The sequence below is a fragment of the Ranitomeya imitator genome, chromosome 5 (assembly GCF_032444005.1).
Source record: "Ranitomeya imitator isolate aRanImi1 chromosome 5, aRanImi1.pri, whole genome shotgun sequence".
Lineage (NCBI taxonomy): Eukaryota > Metazoa > Chordata > Amphibia > Anura > Dendrobatidae > Ranitomeya > Ranitomeya imitator.
In genome coordinates, this window is record NC_091286.1 from 650,461,996 (window position 1) to 650,482,739 (window position 20,744).

The 20,744-nt window shown below is 45.5% G+C and overlaps 1 protein-coding gene across 2 annotated transcripts in view; it reads left to right on the forward strand.

Annotated features, from left to right (window-relative positions):
* KLHL29 (kelch like family member 29) overlaps positions 1-20,744 on the forward strand; it is a 991,490-nt gene that overhangs the window by 900,222 nt on the left and 70,524 nt on the right. For both annotated transcript variants that reach the window (XM_069728156.1, XM_069728157.1), the window contains exon 13: positions 16,036-16,229. In XM_069728156.1, the coding sequence (XP_069584257.1) occupies positions 16,036-16,229 (194 nt within the window). The remainder of the gene's footprint in view (positions 1-16,035; positions 16,230-20,744) is intronic.

Below are 20,744 nucleotides of genomic sequence, written 5' to 3' on the forward strand. Positions count from 1 at the left end.
GGTCTGAGCACCACCTTATCTTGATGGAACCGTAGAAAAGGAGCCTGGCAGGATAGGGCAGCCAGCTCCGATACCCATCTAATTGAAGTAACGGCCACCAAGAAAACAACTTTCCAGGAAAGGTAAGTTAAAGAGATGTCCTGAAGGGGTTCGAAAAGAACTTCCTGCAAGGCACTTAAGACCAGATTAAGGTCCCAAGCATCCAGGGGGGCTATCTAAGGCGGAACCTTGTGAGCTACTCCCTGTAGGACAGTCTTCACCTGTAGATTAATAGCGATCCTGCGCTGAAAAAGTACCGACAAGGCCCTGAATCCAGGCCGGTTTGGAGAAACGCAAGAATGTTTGGGATGGAGAAACGTAGTGGGGGGAGCCCACGCCTTCTGCACCATGAAAGGAAAACCTTCCAGGTGTGATGATAACTACGTGCAGAGACGGATTTCCGGGTGCTAATCATGGTAGCGGCTACGTCTTGGGAAAGCCCGGCCTATGTTAGAATCCAAGATTCAATGGCCAGGCCGTTAAACACAGGGCCCCTAAGTTCTGGTGGTAGATCGGGCCCTGCGAAAGTAGATCCGGGCGGTCCGGAAGCCACCACGGAGCTCCGGCGAGCAGCTGCACTAGGTCTGCGTACCATGACCGACGAGGGTTCGCTTTCCCCGCGTCTGCCTAGTGTGAACGCTGTCCCTGCATGCCGAAAGCTCCTGAGAGTCGGAGGACCTCTCCACGGCAGGTGAACTGCTGTCCCTGGCCCCAGCCGGGGTCAGCAGGGACTCGATTGCCTTAGTTAGGGATGCCATAGACTGTGACAAGGACGTGACCCATTCCGGGGGAGAAAGTACGGGGGAGGGCTCCTGAGTGCGTTCGGAGTCGCAGGCCTCACAGAGACGATTACTCTGGGCATGCGGAAAAGCGAACTGACAGACTACACATCCGGTATATAGGACCGTGTGAGATTTGGCCCATCTAGACATGGTGCCCTGCAAATGCTATTATCAGGGGATCTGCTGTCAGGCTGGGGGGAGTAGCACTTACCCCAGTCCTGTGTCCCCGTTCGTCCTGTGGAACTTGTCCCAGAGCGAAGAATCCGAGCTGCCTTTTGAAAAAAGAGAGCCCTCACTAGTGGGCGGAACCGGAAACGGCGGTTTCTGTGGCCTAGATTTTGCTTTCCAGCGTTCGGCAAGGAAAGGGAGGGGGCGGAGCCGTTGGAAAATGATATGGATGGAAGGGGCTGGACTTCCGCCCGTGGCCTACTTCCTGACAGAAGCTGGGGACTAAATTATCAACCGCCCTGGAAGTGACGCCGGCGGTCCGCAGTGCGGCGCCGCCCGTAATAGACAGGACGCGGCTCCGCTAGAAACAAGGAGATCGCGGTGCCGCCGGCAGGAAAAAACCTCGGCGGCGCCAGCCGCAGCCAGACCACAGCGTCGTCAGCCCCAAGAAAGCGAGGTGCCCGCAGAGCAGACCTGCCCTCCAGACCCCTGGTATGATGTGTGCCTCAGGAGCCCTCAAAGCCCCCCCGCGTGAGGGGGCTGTGTGAAACAAAAAGGACGATGCAGGCACCCTAACTCCATCTTCCTTTTCATAGGATGAGGAGAGGGACCGTCTGCCCTCTTTATCACCGCTGTCTAGCATAGGTGATGCAGTGGGGGCCGCACAGATAATCCGTATGCACCTGTACAGCCTAGGGTGCCATTACCTTAGGGTGGTCAGGGCTAAGTCCGGCAAGTCCCACGTTGCGGGAGAGGATACATGGAGGCGACACTCCATGTGCTCGCCGTTGATGGTTTGGGGAGATCGGACCCCTTCAAAATGGTCAGTCGCCCCTGTCTCACTTCCAAAAAAGGTCCAGGAGGTCTGGGAACCAGACCTGTGCCTCCTTCAGACACTAAACATGAATTGATGCGGTGAAGTAGTCCTGAGCCCTTAATAGAGAAACACTCCCAAAACATAATGTTTCCTCCTCCATGCTTGACAGTGGGAACGGTGTTCTTTGGGTCATAGGCAGCATTTCTCTTCCTTCAAACATGGCGAGTTGAGTTAATGCCAAAGACCTTAATTTTTGTCTCATCTGACCACAGTACCTTCTCCCAATCATTCACAGAATCATCCAGGTGTTGGGCACTGCAGGATTTTAAACCTTTACAGCATGATGTGTTAGCAATGGTTTTCTTGGTGACTGTGGTCCCAGCTGCCTTGGGATCATTAACAAGTTCCCCCCTCCCACCCGTGTGATTTTAGGCTGATCTCTCACCTTCCTCATGATCAAGGATACCCCACGAGGTGAGATTTTGCATGGTGCCCCAGATCGATGTTGACTGACAGTCATTTTGTATTTCTTCAATTTTCTTACTATTGCACCAACAGTTGTCTCCTTCTCACCCAGCGTCTTACTTATGGTTTTGTAGCCCATTCCAGCTTTGTTCAGGTCTATGATCTTGTCCCTTACAGAGAAAAACGCGTGCACTATTAAGTGGTGGTGCAACAAGGTAGGTTCCCACACCTTCACGTAAGTAAAAGATAAACCTTTGCACTCAACTTATAATGCTCAGATGCAATTTTATTGTAGTACTAGAAACGTTTCGGTCCGCTACAACTGGGACCTTCATCAGTAACTACAAAAAGCGAAATCAATATATATATATATATATAAAAAAACAGTGCAGAAAACACAACAAAAAACAAAATCAAAATAAAGTATATACATAATTCTGTCAATATATAGTGATGCTGAGCCAAAACTAACGAATGGGTCACAGAGATACAACATATAGATCTATACGAGAAAAAGTCATGCAGGCGGAGAGATATAATATAACTGGCAGCGGAATACACCTATAAAAGGACAAACAAGAAGAATGAAAGAGCTGCTACATACCGTACTAGTGGACTAATTTGGGAGCAAGCAATAGCTCAAATAGGTGCCAGGGCACAGAGCAGGCAGTGCCTGTACGGGGAAGGAAAAGGAGAAGGATTGTGTCCTATCTATAAAGCCCAAACCAAGGTGCCCACCATAATATGGGGATGTATCATACCTGGATAGTTACTAGAGAAGCGCGCCAGCTAGGCTAAGGGAAGGGGAGAAAATATACTTATCAGCTACTGCTGAAATAAATTATCGGTCCAAAGAGACAGATTCAGAAAGGTGCTGTAGTTACCTGCGGAGTAGAGGTGAAGTACACATGGGTCAGACGCGGTGTCCCCCGCTCGTCTGCCGAATGGCTCGTGGGAGCGCATACTAGTAACCAGGAGGCGGGACCTAGGAAAGGGCTAACACCAATGGGATAACGCCTATAGGGGCCGGAAGTGACGCTGTAGGCAGGAAATGGAAAAGAGTTTCCAAGGTAACGCGGTGTATAGTGTAAGCAGGCGCCCCTGTAGAGGCTTAGAGGGGAAGACGGTCCCCATGTAAATACCCTCCCTCCGGAAAACGGGGTGACATATATGGTTCCGGGAACAACGCTAATTAAACTACGAGACTCAGAGGTTTTATGTAAATAACGGCACCGAGTAGACAGAACGGGGACTACAAGGAGCCGGACCTCTAAACAGTGCCCCAAAGTATAGGAGATAGGAACCAAAGCAGAAAGGTACAAATAGTATAAATGCAACACGATAAAGGCACAGTAGATGGTGAGTTACACAGGACTGCCGTGGAGGACGCGGTATGGCACATGTATAGTGGGTGACGTCCGGAGAGAAGTAATCCACGCGAATCTGTGACAGCAGTAGTGGTGTTAGAAACAGACTTCAGTATAGGCGGTTCTAAAACGGAACAAAGAATAGTTAGGACCAGAAACCATGCACACATAAAAAAATGCAATGTTGCCTGATTATAACCTACAGAAAGAAGTGAAATGAACATTAGCACTAAATGAATGACACGGTACTGTACCAACATTAACTAACAGGCCATGTAGGAATATTAGTAAGGTATCTGCTATATAGGGAGGTATCTGCTATATAGGGACATGGCTATCACCATCTACCTACAATGAGAGAATACGATAGATCATGCGTGACTAAGAACCAGTTGGTCTAAAGTGAAAATAGACTGGGAAAGAGGAGGAGCTGGGTCCAAAAGTGCAGGACCAGGGCTAAAAGCTATATAAAGGCTAACAGGTCGTAGTCTCTATTAAGGCCTTTGGGATGTAGTGTGTCTAGTGTATGTATCCAGAACGCCTCTCTACGTTTCAGACGAAGTATTCTGTTGCCTCCTCGTCTTAGTTGAGGGATGTGCTCAATGACTTGAAACTTGAGTTGAGAGATGCTGTGGCCTTTATCTTTAAAATGTGACGGAATGGGTAGTAACAGGTTTTGACAGCGTATGGTGGATTTATGTTTGGAGATTCTGTTGCGGATGGCTTGAGTTGTTTCTCCTATATATAGTAGGCCGCAGGGGCATTTAATTAGGTATATAGCCCATGACGTGTCGCAAGTGAAGAAATCAGTAATAGGAAAAGTCTTACCCGACTGAGGGTGATGGAATGTGGACCCCTTCTGTACATTATTGCACTGTGAGCAATGAAGGCAAGGGAAGGTGCCAGTGCGCGGGTGCTGTAAAAAGCGTTGGCGCGGGACTGATTTATTTGTGCCAATATCCGCCTTAACCAATGTGTCTCTGAGATTAGGGGCCCGCCTGAAGCAAGGAAGGAAGGGTTCATGAAACTCAGGGACCTCCGGGTGGGCACTAGATAGAAGGTGCCAGTGTCTACGGATGGACTTATGTAAAACGTATGCGTAGGGATGATAAGAATGAACAAAAGGTATCCGTTTAGATGATTTATGAGGATTAGGTTGGGAGGGTACCTGTGCTGCCTGCAGAATGGAGGCTGGATAGCCCCGTTGTGAAAATTTTGTAGTCATTTCATGCAGCCTATTGGAACGGAGGTGGGGATCTGATACAATCCTGGAGACTCGATGAAACTGGGACCGTGGTATAGACCGTTTTGTAAATGGTGGATGAAAACTAGAGAAATGTAATAGGCTATTACGGTCAGTGCTCTTAGTGTATAGGTCTGTTGAAATAGCCCCATCAGGTGAACGAACAACCAAGGTGTCTAGGAAATTGATCTTACTCGAGTCATGTGACATCGTAAAGGAGATACCGGGCCAGGCTGTGTTGAGCCACTCGAAGAAAAAGGCGAGGGCTTCCAATGTGCCCCCCCATATGCAAAAAACGTCATCGATATAACGTTTCCAGATGATAACATTGGATTCAAAGAGTGAGTGAGGATAAATCTTGCTCTCCTCAAAATCCGCCATGTAGCAGTTAGCATAGGGGGGTGCTACATTGGAGCCCATCGCGGTGCCGCGTACCTGCAGATAGTAATCGTCCTGAAACATGAAGTGGTTAGAAGTCAGAATTACTGTTAATAGTTCAATGCAGAGGTTAACCTGGTCTCTAGGGGTACCGGAGTATGTTAACAGCTTATGGACAGAATTAATCCCCTCCATGTGTGGGATCGAGGTGTATAAGTCTTTGACATCCATAGTGACAAGTATAGCCGTCGGCGGAATATTATCGAGATCCTGAAGGATTTTAAGGAAAGCCCCTGTATCGAGAAGGTAAGACCGGGATTTTTGTATCAAAGGAGTCAGAATCTTTTCCAAATATATTGCTAATGGGGACAGTATTGACTCAGTGGAGGCCACGATGGGCCTTCCGGGTGGATTTTCCAGGTTTTTATGTATTTTTGGAATGGTATAAAAAACAGGAGTGACTGGGTGAGAATTAGTCAGAAAGTCACACGTTTTGGAATCTAAGACCCCTAAAGAGGAGTATTTTGTGAGGATATCAGAAATGCGCTGACGGATAGACGGCGTAGGATCCCCTGGTAATCTATGATAGATGGATGTGTCACCCAGTTGCCGGAAAATCTCACGTAAGTAGTCAGACTTATTCATAACAACTACGGCCCCGCCTTTATCGGCTGGTTTGATAACAATATTTGTGTCGTCCTGGAGCCCTCGTAACGCCTGACGTTCAATGGGAGTTAAATTTGGTGGATAAATAAGTTTACCTCGATTAATATCATCCCTTAATTGGTGAAAGGCGGTTTGGATAAACCCAATAAACGTCTCCATGGCGTGGGACCCATGGGGAGGCCTGAAATGGCTCTTCTTACGTAACCCCAAACTCTGAGCTGACAAAAGGTGGGGGGACATTTCTATCTGAGGAGGAGGGGGAGATACATGTGGAGTAGTAGCAAAATACGCCTTGAGTCTAAGAGTCCGGAAAAAGCGCTGGAGATCCATCTCTAAATCAAAAGTGCGACAATGATAAGAGGGACAAAATGATAATCCTTTTTGTAGGATATTATGTTCCGCCACCCCCAGAGTCCTACTAGAAATGTTAATCACCAGAGGGGTTGTACCTGGGATCTCGTGATTCGGGCCAAGTCTGGAGTTCGTCCTACGCCCGTGGCCCCGCCTCGTGGTTTTCTTCGCGGTGGACGTTGACGTTGTCCTAAAAAATGTGGTGCGGGTGCTGGGGTGTCGTGGCGCTCCTGTTCCGAGCCAGAAGAGGCATAGTCGAAGGACGAACGGGGAGAAGGACGAGATGGATAACGTCGGTTGGAAGAGGAGTCCTGCCATTTATAGATTTGATTCCGCTCGTAATCCTCCGTATCTCTATTAAACTTGACTCTTTTTCTCTCTTCAGTCTCGCGGCGATGCTTATCAATATTTCTGGAGATCTGGTCCTTCAAGGAGTTCAGTTCCTCCGGAGAGCCTGTAGCCGCCAATTGTGTTTCGATGGATTTGATGTGCTCCGAACTCGTGGCTATGGCTTTCTGTAGATGCTCAATAGTCAAAGTAATGATATCGAAAGAACATTTATTGAGTATTTGTTCATACTTGGTACAATAGTCGGGAGAGTCCCGAAACAGTGTGGGACGAAGAGGTACTCGGAGGCCCCTAGGGATCCTCTGTACCCTAAGGTATTCAGTGAGGGTGGCACAGTGAAGCTCGATATTAACAAAGTGACGGAGCTCACGCTCAAGGTCTCGCCCTCGTGCCTCCCTTGGTGGAATCTTTAAGAAATCACAGCTAAGTGTGGACCGTGCCAGAATACTAGAGGTCTCCTCTGCATTGTAAGAGAAGGTGGACATGACCCGTTAATGTGCAACGCGTAAGGGAAACTAACGTTACAGAGAAAAACGCGTGCACTATTAAGTGGTGGTGCAACAAGGTAGGTTCCCACACCTTCACGTAAGTAAAAGATAAACCTTTGCACTCAACTTATAATGCTCAGATGCAATTTTATTGTAGTACTAGAAACGTTTCGGTCCACTACAACTGGGACCTTCATCAGTAACTACAAAAAGTGAAATCAATATATATATATATAAAAAAACAGTGCAGAAAACACAACAAAAAACAAAATCAAAATAAAGTATATACATAATTCTGTCAATATATAGTGATGCTGAGCCAAAACTAACGAATGGGTCACAGAGATACAACATATAGATCTATACGAGAAAAAGTCATGCAGGCGGAGAGATATAATATAACTGGCAGCGGAATACACCTATAAAAGGACAAACAAGAAGAATGAAAGAGCTGCTACATACCGTACTAGTGGACTAATTTGGGAGCAAGCAATAGCTCAAATAGGTGCCAGGGCACAGAGCAGGCAGTGCCTGTACGGGGAAGGAAAAGGAGAAGGATTGTGTCCTATCTATAAAGCCCAAACCAAGGTGCCCACCATAATATGGGGATGTATCATACCTGGATAGTTACTAGAGAAGCGCGCCAGCTAGGCTAAGGGAAGGGGAGAAAATATACTACTCCATGCTACTACTCCACATGTATCTCCCCCTCCTCCTCAGATAGAAATGTCCCCCCACCTTTTGTCAGCTCAGAGTTTGGGGTTACGTAAGAAGAGCCATTTCAGGCCTCCCCATGGGTCCCACGCCATGGAGACGTTTATTGGGTTTATCCAAACCGCCTTTCACCAATTAAGGGATGATATTAATCGAGGTAAACTTATTTATCCACCAAATTTAACTCCCATTGAACGTCAGGCGTTACGAGGGCTCCAGGACGACACAAATATTGTTATCAAACCAGCCAATAAAGGCGGGGCCGTAGTTGTTATGAATAAGTCTGACTACTTACGCGAGATTTTCCGGCAACTGGATGACACATCCATCTATCATAGATTACCAGGGGATCCTACGCCGTCTATCCGTCAGCGCATTTCTGATATCCTCACAAAATACTCCTCTTTAGGGGTCTTAGATTCCAAAACGTGTGACTTTCTGACTAATTCTCACCCAGTCACTCCTGTTTTTTATACCATTCCAAAAATACATAAAAACCTGGAAAATCCACCCGGAAGGCCCATCGTGGCCTCCACTGAGTCAATACTGTCCCCATTAGCAATATATTTGGAAAAGATTCTGACTCCTTTGATACAAAAATCCCGGTCTTACCTTCTCGATACAGGGGCTTTCCTTAAAATCCTTCAGGATCTCGATAATATTCCGCCGACGGCTATACTTGTCACTATGGATGTCAAAGACTTATACACCTCGATCCCACACATGGAGGGGATTAATTCTGTCCATAAGCTGTTAACATACTCCGGTACCCCTAGAGACCAGGTTAACCTCTGCATTGAACTATTAACAGTAATTCTGACTTCTAACCACTTCATGTTTCAGGACGATTACTATCTGCAGGTACGCGGCACCGCGATGGGCTCCAATGTAGCACCCCCCTATGCTAACTGCTACATGGCGGATTTTGAGGAGAGCAAGATTTATCCTCACTCACTCTTTGAATCCAATGTTATCATCTGGAAACGTTATATCGATGACGTTTTTTGCATATGGGGGGGCACATTGGAAGCCCTCGCCTTTTTCTTCGAGTGGCTCAACACAGCCTGGCCCGGTATCTCCTTTACGATGTCACATGACTCGAGTAAGATCAATTTCCTAGACACCTTGGTTGTTCGTTCACCTGATGGGGCTATTTCAACAGACCTATACACTAAGAGCACTGACCGTAATAGCCTATTACATTTCTCTAGTTTTCATCCACCATTTACAAAACGGTCTATACCACGGTCCCAGTTTCATCGAGTCTCCAGGATTGTATCAGATCCCCACCTCCGTTCCAATAGGCTGCATGAAATGACTACAAAATTTTCACAACGGGGCTATCCAGCCTCCATTCTGCAGGCAGCACAGGTACCCTCCCAACCTAATCCTCATAAATCATCTAAACGGATACCTTTTGTTCATTCTTATCATCCCTACGCATACGTTTTACATAAGTCCATCCGTAGACACTGGCACCTTCTATCTAGTGCCCACCCGGAGGTCCCTGAGTTTCATGAACCCTTCCTTCCTTGCTTCAGGCGGGCCCCTAATCTCAGAGACACATTGGTTAAGGCGGATATTGGCACAAATAAATCAGTCCCGCGCCAACGCTTTTTACAGCACCCGCGCACTGGCACCTTCCCTTGCCTTCATTGCTCACAGTGCAATAATGTACAGAAGGGGTCCACATTCCATCACCCTCAGTCGGGTAAGACTTTTCCTATTACTGATTTCTTCACTTGCGACACGTCATGGGCTATATACCTAATTAAATGCCCCTGCGGCCTACTATATATAGGAGAAACAACTCAAGCCATCCGCAACAGAATCTCCAAACATAAATCCACCATACGCTGTCAAAACCTGTTACTACCCATTCCGTCACATTTTAAAGATAAAGGCCACAGCATCTCTCAACTCAAGTTTCAAGTCATTGAGCACATCCCTCAACTAAGACGAGGAGGCAACAGAATACTTCGTCTGAAACGTAGAGAGGCGTTCTGGATACATACACTAGACACACTACATCCCAAAGGCCTTAATAGAGACTACGACCTGTTAGCCTTTATATAGCTTTTAGCCCTGGTCCTGCACTTTTGGACCCAGCTCCTCCTCTTTCCCAGTCTATTTTCACTTTAGACCAACTGGTTCTTAGTCACGCATGATCTATCGTATTCTCTCATTGTAGGTAGATGGTGATAGCCATGTCCCTATATAGCAGATACCTCCCTATATAGCAGATACCTTACTAATATTCCTACATGGCCTGTTAGTTAATGTTGGTACAGTACCGTGTCATTCATTTAGTGCTAATGTTCATTTCACTTCTTTCTGTAGGTTATAATCAGGCAACATTGCATTTTTTTATGTGTGCATGGTTTCTGGTCCTAACTATTCTTTGTTCCGTTTTAGAACCGCCTATACTGAAGTCTGTTTCTAACACCACTACTGCTGTCACAGATTCGCGTGGATTACTTCTCTCCGGACGTCACCCACTATACATGTGCCATACCGCGTCCTCCACGGCAGTCCTGTGTAACTCACCATCTACTGTGCCTTTATCGTGTTGCATTTATACTATTTGTACCTTTCTGCTTTGGTTCCTATCTCCTATACTTTGGGGCACTGTTTAGAGGTCCGGCTCCTTGTAGTCCCCGTTCTGTCTACTCGGTGCCGTTATTTACATAAAACCTCTGAGTCTCGTAGTTTAATTAGCGTTGTTCCCAGAACCATATATGTCACCCCGTTTTCCGGAGGGAGGGTATTTACATGGGGACCGTCTTCCCCTCTAAGCCTCTACAGGGGCGCCTGCTTACACTATACACCGCGTTACCTTGGAAACTCTTTTCCATTTCCTGCCTACAGCGTCACTTCCGCCCCCTATAGGCGTTATCCCATTGGTGTTAGCCCTTTCCTAGGTCCCGCCTCCTGGTTACTAGTATGCGCTCCCACGAGCCATTCGGCAGACGAGCGGGGGACACCGCGTCTGACCCATGTGTACTTCACCTCTACTCCGCAGGTAACTACAGCACCTTTCTGAATCTGTCTCTTTGGACCGATAATTTATTTCAGCAGTAGCTGATAAGTATATTTTCTCCCCTTCCCTTAGCCTAGCTGGCGCGCTTCTCTAGTAACTATCCAGGTATGATACATCCCCATATTATGGTGGGCACCTTGGTTTGGGCTTTATAGATAGGACACAATCCTTCTCCTTTTCCTTCCCCGTACAGGCACTGCCTGCTCTGTGCCCTGGCACCTATTTGAGCTATTGCTTGCTCCCAAATTAGTCCACTAGTACGGTATGTAGCAGCTCTTTCATTCTTCTTGTTTGTCCTTTTATAGGTGTATTCCGCTGCCAGTTATATTATATCTCTCCGCCTGCATGACTTTTTCTCGTATAGATCTATATGTTGTATCTCTGTGACCCATTCGTTAGTTTTGGCTCAGCATCACTATATATTGACAGAATTATGTATATACTTTATTTTGATTTTGTTTTTTGTTGTGTTTTCTGCACTGTTTTTTTATATATATATATATATTGATTTCACTTTTTGTAGTTACTGATGAAGGTCCCAGTTGTAGCGGACCGAAACGTTTCTAGTACTACAATAAAATTGCATCTGAGCATTATAAGTTGAGTGCAAAGGTTTATCTATGATCTTGTCCCTGACTTCCTTATAATTCCTCTTTGGTCTTGCCCATGTTGTAGAGGTTAGAGTCTGTGAACAGGAGTCATTTATAAAGGTGATGATGTAAGACAGCTGTCTTTAATGCAGGTAACGAGTTGATTAGAAGCGTCTAACTGGTCTGTAGGAGCCAGAACTCTTAATGGTTGGTAGGGGATCAAATACTTATTTCTGACTGGAAAATGCAAATACATTTATATAATGTATACAATGTGATTTTCTAGATTTTATTTTTGATATTGTCTAATGTGCTCAGACGAAGAGGAGTGTGTCCGCGAAATACATAACAAATCTAGACTGCCTGAAATAAATGAATGTTTATTGCATGATGGCTCGAAAGCATCACTTCAAGCCTCCTCTTCTGAAGAAGATCCTGCATTCATAACTCCAGGCTTGGGAAGCCACCACTAGCTTACAGCTTTCACATTACATTGTATAGCCAATCAACCAATTAGGAACGATTATTGTATAAAAGCTGAGGCAGGGAATGCAACAGCCATTTCGGGGGGAATCTGGATCTTGAGAGGACATCAGAGCTCACAGATTAGGCATAGAGATAGGGGGGAAAATCCATAAAACTAAGAAACTACAAAGGCATTGTGTGGCAGCGGAGCAGTGAAGAAGATTAGTATGTGAGAAGCATAGAACAGTGCCATGCACATTATCAGGACAATTGGGATATTCGAAATTTCATTTTTTGGAAAAATTTCCTGAAGGTGGCGAATAGAAGTGTCAAAAGATTTGCTCATCTCTATTGGTTATACAGGAGTAATATTTTTTTACTCCAATAGATGCTGTAATGGAGCTAGAGCCACTAAAGCTGAATAGAAAAAAAACACTACTAAGGTAACGTTCACATTAGCGTTTCCCGACGCAGCGTCATGCGCCACTATATTTAACATGGGGGACGCATGGACATGCGTTGTGCTGTGTTGTGCGATGCATGCGTTTTTTTTGCCGCAAGCATCGGGCGCAGGAAACGCAACAAGTTGCATTTTTCTTGCGTCCTAATTTCGGCAAAAAACGACGCATGCGTCGAAAAACGCAGCGTTTTTGCGTGTGTTTTGGTGCGTTTTTATTTGCGTTGTGCGTTGCGTCGCTGACGCAGCGGCGCACAACGCAAATGTGAACGTAGCCTAAGTACAGAGAACTTTGTTATTTATTTGATCATATCTGTGCTTCCTTAAACGAGATTCTTCAAAACACTGTGCCACACCTGTCCACAGGTTGTGTCTGGTATTGCAACTCCATTAAAGTAGATGGCATTGAACTGCTGTACTACCACGTATGACCTGTGGACAGGGGTGGCGCTGTGTTTTATAGAAAGCAGACATCTTTTTTTCTATACGAAGCGCCCGCATATCATTTGTAGACGAGACACAGTTGTTTTTGAGCTAAAAAGCTGAAGAGTGTGTGTATGATTCACCCTGCAAGAAAGACCAAAAGGCTCCTTTTAAGCGAGGCGGCTGAAGCACGCCAATTAATGGTCGTCTGAGAGAGACATCATGTTGTACTATTTAACGGATCTGATCAGTTCCACTGAATAAAATGTTTAAGTAGAATAACAGCGTATCCCTGTATAGTCACTGCTGGAGAGCTGCCGTATTGATTTACAAGAAGAGAGTGCGGAAAGGTCAGATGTATTCATGGAAGGACTGAGGGCCAAGTGCGGATGTGTCCTGAATGCCGTATGCCGGCTAATTTGGGGGGAAAAAATTGTAAAAACATCTTTGTTTTGGGATTATTGGTCTTTGTCGGAGAATATATGATATAGGATAAGTTACATGTAATTAGTGAGAGCATCTAACGAAGTGTTAAACTCGGCCCATACCCAGCCCAGTGTGTCATGTCCACTTAAAGGGACCTGTCAGCATGTTTTTACATAAGGAAGTAGTGGTATCACTGAGTAGGCGCTTGTCCCACAAAAAAAAGGATACCTTTATTGTAAAGATCCGTTGTCTCAATCTTGGGAAATTTAGTGTAGAAAGTGCATGCAAATCAGCGGGCGTGTCAGTGCACTTGGACCGCTTCTTCCAACTACCCTGACACGCCCCCAGTGCCTGATTTGCATATAACTTCTACACTAGATTTCTCGTGACTGAGACTTCTGATTTCAACAAAAAATATATCGTTTTTATCGGGGGACAAGCGCCCATACAGCCGCATCATTACTTGTATATGTAAAATCTTTTCGACATGTTCCCTTTAATTAGAAATTTGTCTCTAAAGTTCTATAAACGCAATTTGACCGTGATGTGAATAAACCCTAAGAAATTGCATTGCAACTGATAGAAAATTATTACTGCTTTTGCCTCCAGTTTCTACCAGTCTTTTCAGTCCTTGCCATTTTAGGGTTTGTCTGACACCGTGGGCGTGAGTTTCGTTATTCAGATATTTTTGGCTAATTCATCATTTGAGACTTTTCAAAATGTCGCGAAAGTTTTTCGCAGTCATGGAGTACAAAGACTAAATAGCACCACTCTGTGGGCCTGATTCATCATTTGCTTTTTTTTTACTTTTTACGTCACTTTTCGTTTTTTTTTGCCTTGTGGTATTCTTCAAAATGTCCCATGTGGTTCAAGAATTTTTGCACAAAAATTCACTTTGTGCAAAATTACGCGCTCCACTAAAATGTTGAAAAATGTTGTCAAACCTTTAAGAACGTACTTAAACTCTCTTCATGGACTGGAATAAATTTGCGCCCAAATTTTTCAGATTTTTTTTTTTTTAAAGTTGCATTTAAGCAATGAATCGAAAAACCTCTAGAAGCTCCAAACCTTGTCCACAATGATGATCAACATAATTAAAAAAAAAACAGGTGAACACATATAAAATAGAGTTTAAAAAAAGGTGCAAATTAAAGAAGGAATAAGGTACAAATGAAAAACAGGCGAAAAATACCAAAAAAAAATAAAGGTGAAAATGCAATGATGAATCAAACACTATGCGGCTCTTTATGCCCCATTACCGTGTTCGTATCCTTTGCTGTTGGGATGGGAGATCAGTGAAAACAGAATGTGTTAGCAGCTATGCAGAGCGGGTGCTGGCACTAAATGGCTTCCGCTGTTTCCGAACATAATGCAGCTGCCACTATGGGAAGTTACATGCATGCAGATTTATGAAGCTACCAATGCGTTAAGTGGCAGCTTTGTAAATTTCTATGCAGTCAGCTCCACCTGTCATAAATCCAAAAAAGCATCAGAAATGCTGGCACGACCTAACAGACATTTATCAAGAATTACATCAAACACATAGTTTGATGTATTGGAGAGAGATTACACCTTTTCTCAAAATGTGCTGTGCCCAGCTTATTTTTATAGATAGATATTAAACCTAAAAAAAAAGAGAAAGAAAAAAATAAAAGCCTCACTCACCCCTGGAACTTCCCTTCTTCATTTTTCCAAGAACATTATTAAAAGGCCAACGGGATGAAATCGTGCTGAACAAACCGCCGTTTCGCACTTTTCTCTAAGGCTTCATCTGGCGTTTCATGTCAAGAAGTCAAGTTATCTCTAATACACTTCTTATTGCATTGTCATAAATATCAATTTGCAGGGAATTTTTTTTTTTGCTTTATGTTATTTAGAATGCCAGTAAGAAAAATGTATAATGCACGCCTTGGCATCTTGATAAGTGAGGCTAGATGAAGCGCTAGAGAAAGCTGCGAAACGACATTGTCTGTTTGCGTTCTGCACAATTGTATCCTGTTTTCTTATATGGAGAATTTGATCGTGGTATGACGTGGAGCTGGAAATATGGAGTTCTGTGTATGATGAGGCGTAATGCTACACTTCTAGTATGTGTCACGTGAATGCTTGATGATTACCCACTATCGAGTCTCATATGTATTATTTTTATAGATAGATAATATACTCCAAAAAAAGGAAAGAAAAAAAGTAAAAGCTGCACTCAGCAATAGATCTAACCACCTTTATTTTTTCAAGAACATGATTAAAAGGTCAACAAGATGAAATTGTGCAGAACAAACGGCCGTTTCGCTCTTTTCTCTAACGCTTCATCTGGAGTTTCGTGTCAAGATGTCAAGTTGTGTTTAATACACTTCTTATCGCAGTGTCTTAAATATCAATTTGCAGGGAATTTTTTTGCATTATGTTATTTATAATGCCGGTAAGAAAAATGTATAAGGCACGCCTTGGGATTTTGAGGCCAGATGAAGCGCTAGAGAAAACTGCGAAACGGACATTGTCTGTTTTCGTTCTGTACAATTGTATCCTGTTTTCTTATATGGAGAATTTTATATTGTTATGAGGTGGAGCTAGAAATATGGATTTCTGTGTATGAGGAGGCATAATGCTAGACTTCTACTACGTGTCACATGGAGGCTTGATGATTACCCACTATCGGGTCTCATATGTACATCAGAACGTGGAGACATCACTTTGTAGAGTGGAGTAATCTTGTATCTCTCCATCCTGCTTATACATCATATCCCGACTGTGAGCCCCTCAGCTACAAGTAGGATTGTTTTTAACAGGGATTTGTCTTGTCTTCCTTAGGTATGATACAATTATCAACCAGTGGGAGACGGTAGCTGCTCTTCCTAAACCGGTCCACTCTGCAGCAGCCACCGTGTGTGGAGGAAAGATCTACGTGTTTGGTGGAGTGAACGAAGCTGGCAGGGCGGCCGGTGTGTTGCAGTCCTACGTGCCTCAGACCAACACATGGAGCTTTATAGAATCCCCTATGATCGGTAAGGTCCTACGCAGAGTCATGGTCTCTTAACAGTTCTATTTGTAATTTTTGGGACTTGGAAGAGATGGAATCACAATTTTTGGGTCTATTGTATTTAAAAAGACTGAATTATGATAGAAATTGATGAAAATGATTGGTTTTTGGCTACATTTTTGTGCTGGGTCAATGGTGCTTTCTCATACTTTATTTTACTTTACAGAATTGCACAGTCGACTATCCTGCTCTGTACCAAGCTGCCCTATAAAAAATGTATGCAACATGGATCGTGGACCCACTGTGCCACGAGGTCGGGTTTATCTAGGAGGGGCGTAGCTAAGTAGCTGCCTGGTTTTCACTGGAGCTCCTGATGGTGGAGTCAGGCTGGAGCTGCAGGCATAGAGCAGGTACCACACTAGGCAGTCTCCGGTACCACAGCTGCTGACCCCAGGGTTTAGGGTCTCTGAAACGGGCTGGACTCGGAGTCACAGACAGAGCTGGATTCGGATACAGGCTCAGACAGTACGGACTCTGGAACGCTAACCAGAGGAGATACTGGTGCTGGTTCAGGTACCGTCGGTGCTTCTTCAGAGTTCACGTACCGCCAGTTCGGCTTCAGGGTTCAGATGCCGCCAGTGTGGTTTCAGGAATCAGGTGCCGCCAGTGCGGTTTCAGGGAACAGGTGCCCGCAGGTACGGCTTCAGGCACAGGTACCACAGGGAGCAATGTCAGGGTTTACGTACCTCAGGTGCGGCTTCAGGCACAGGTACCACAGGGAGCACTGTCAGGGTTCACGTACCGCAGGTGCGGCTTCAGGCACAGGTACCACAGGGAGCAATGTCAGGGTTTACGTACCTCAGGTGCGGCTTCAGGCACAGGTACCACAGGGAGCACTGTCAGGGTTCACGTACCGCAGGTGCGGCTTCAGGCACAGGTACCTCTGGGAGCACTGTCAGGCTTCACGTACCGCAGGTGCAGCTTCAGGCTCATGTACCACAGGGAGCACTGTCAGGCTTCACGTACCGCAGGTGCAGCTTCAGGCTCATGTACCACAGGGAGCACTGTCAGGGTTCACGTACCGCAGGTGCGGCTTCAGGCACAGGTATCTCTGGGAGCACTGTCAGGCTTCACGTACCGCAGGTGCGGCTTCATGCTCATGTACCACAGGGAGCACTGTCAGGGTTCACGTACCGCAGGTGCAGCTTCAGGCACAGGTACCAGAGGGAGCACTGTCAGGTTCACGTACCGCAGGTGCGGCTTCAGGCTCATGTACCACAGGGAGCAATGTCAGGTTCACGTACCGCAGGTGCGGCTTCAGGCACAGGTACCACAGGGAGCATTGTCAGGGTTCACGTACCGCAGGTGTGGCTTCAGGCTCATGTACCACAGGGGGCACTGTCAGGGTTCACGTACCGCAGGTGCGGCTTCAGGCACTGGTACCACAGGGAGCACTGTCAGGCTTCACGTACCGCAGGTGCAGCTTCAGGCTCATGTACCACAGGGAGCACTGTCAGGGTTCACGTACCGCAGGTGCGGCTTCAGGCTCATGTACCACAGGGAGCAATGTCAGGTTCACGTACCGCAGGTGCGGCTTCAGGCACAGGTACCACAGGGAGCACTCTCAGGGTTCACATACCGCAGGTGCGGCTTCAGGCTCAGGTACCACAGTGAGCACTGTCAGGGTTCTTGTACCGCAGGTGCGGCTTCAGGCTCAGGTACTGCACGGAGCACTGTCAGGGTTCACATACCGTAGGTGCAGCTTCAGGCACAGGTACCACAGGGAGCATTGTCAGGGTTCACGTACCGCAGGTGCGGCTTCAGGCTCATGTACCACAGGGAGCAATGTCAGGGTTCACGTACCACAGGTGCGGCTTCAGGCACAGGTACCACAGGGAGCACTGTCAGGGTTCTTGTACGCAGGTGCAGCTTCAGGCACAGGTACTGCACGGAGCACTGTCAGAGTTCAGGTACTGCCGCTGGGGCTTAACAGATCTCAGGGACAGGCTAGGGACAATAGCACACAGGAAACTACAACAGGCTTGGGCTCTGGCCACACAAACCCAGGTGTTCGAGTTCAGGGGTTCAGGTTCAGGCTCTGGCGACACAAGGACCAGGGCATTAGGTACAGACCCTGGCCACACAAGGACCAAGGATTCAGGTACAGAGACCTGGCAACTCACTCATTGCACCAAAACTACTAAGTGAGAACGTTGCTCAGGCACCTCACTACTGGGGAGGGTGAATTTTATAAAAGATGCTTCTCAGCTATTGGCTAGGGACAATTTCAAAGTGTGCACACTGCCCCTTTAAGAACAGGGGAGCGTGCATGCACTTTTTTATCATTTAAACTATACACCTTTCAGCCACCTTCCAACTAGACATGTCTGGCCTCACTCAGTTCACTTGTATTGAGGGAGGCTGTGCACGTCTAGTTGGCATGTGACTGCACTTATGCAAAATGCATACTTAAGGTCACACGCCTAGCCCTGGCATCGAAGAAACCCGAAAGAGCACACTGTACGTGCTGTGACGATTCACATAGAGTGACTGCAGACTTGAATGCCAGGCCTGGAGAACCCCTTTAATAGAGGATATAAAAGCTGGCGGCTTTTTCTTGAAGCGGCTTGTGAAAGAAAACCTCGCCGTTGGCTTACAGATGCCGCCATTGAGCGGAAAACCCAAATTTCTAAGGAGTTTTAGAGAAGGCGAGGTTCCGCTCAGTTTCTTCTCCAAAAACGCAGTGTGAACAGCCCCTGTACAACTGGAACCTGAAAATAAAAATCTGATTAATTTGAATAATTAATAATTATCAGTCTTTTTAATGTGTGTATACGTAGAGCTAGAAACATTTTTATTCTGATCACAATCCCGAGAGCCGTCCTCGTGATCGTATAGGAAACCTCTGCGGATAATTACTTTGGCGCTTGTTGTAAGTGCGTGAACCCTTTTCAGCAGCTTTCCATTGTGCGCGTCCTGTCCTGAATAGCAAAACCGCAGCCGGCGGTGTCCTAATGAGACATTATCCTCCAGAGCATTACCGCCATATAGTAATCGGCCGGCCGGCCCGCGATGCGCTCAGCGTAACACAAGTCACAGTGGGGACGGTTTTGAGTTCATTTTTACCTGGAACCTAAAAAAAAAAAAGCACTTAAGGATTTCCATAATAAAAGCGCAGCCAGATCGACAAAAATGGAGATAATGTGTTTTGTCAGGTTTGTTCCGATATGAAACCACAAAAAAATAAATAAATAAATGAAATTTAGAAAAAAATTCATGATGAAGACTTTGCCTTGCAGCCTTCAGGAAATACTCAAAACAGATAAAAAAATTTTGTAAAAGTCTTTATTGTAAATTTATGAGAACCATTATGCATCAAAACAGTGTGCGGGGCCGGAAAGATGAATGTGGATCCCCGGAGCCTATTTTTTTTTTTTAATAGAAGTCATAATCATATGTGAGTGACTGACGGTAATTTAAAGCAAATGCAAAAAATGCAAACCTACGGCCCAGTGAATAAATGCCAAAAATGATGATAAAAATAATGCTATAAAGACACAGTGCTAAAAGTTTTCCAAAAGGAAGATCATAGAAACGCTAAGGAATAAATGGATATGAAGAGTAGGCATCAAAAGTAGACTAAAAGGACAGTTAAACATACACTTAAAGGGAATCTGTCAGCAGGTTTTTGCCAGATAAACTGAGAACAGCATACTGTAAAGAAAGAGACCCTGATTCCAACGATGTATCACTTACTGGGCTGCTTAGTGTCGTTTTTATAAAATCAATTGTTTTATCAGCAGGAGATTATCACTATAGGACTAGTTGTCTCATGCCTTGTAGTCCAGCAAGTCTCCCATCACTGATTAGCAGCCTGTAAACAGTGTACACAGAAAGTGGCCAATCAGAGTTGTGGGCGGGGTTATACACAGCTCAGCATTCAGAGAACTGTAAAATATGCAGCAGATAAAACAGTGATTTTATCAAAACTGCAGCAAGCAGCCCAGCAAGTGACACATTGCTGGAATTGGGTTCTCTCTCCCTACAACATGCTGGGGCAGCAAAACCTGCTCACAGATTCCTTTTAAAGGAGAACTACACTTTAGAGTAGTCAGGTGATGTCACTATAGACAATGTATTACTTTTAATTGGTCTCCGTGATCACCTGATGTGTCATCACTTTTTTTTTTTAAATGATGGGTGATGCAGAAGAATGATGCATGATGGGTCAAGTAAAGATATCTCTAGATTTGATATTTTTCAATAAATTCCCTGTTTGCTTTCCTAGAAAGCTCCCAGGCTCGAGTTCATATGAGGACAACCAGCAGAGGGCGCCTCTTATGATCTCGAGCCTGGGAGCTTTCTAGGAAAGTTCCCACGATCTAGAAACATCCAGCAGAGGGCGCCTCACCGCAAATGAAGTTAAATATAGGTCATTGACCTACTTTACCTTCATTTTCTGGGGTTTTTGCAGCCATGAGCATCATTGCATTAGCAAAGCTCGTGGATGCAAATTATTTTAACCCCTTCAGATGGATTT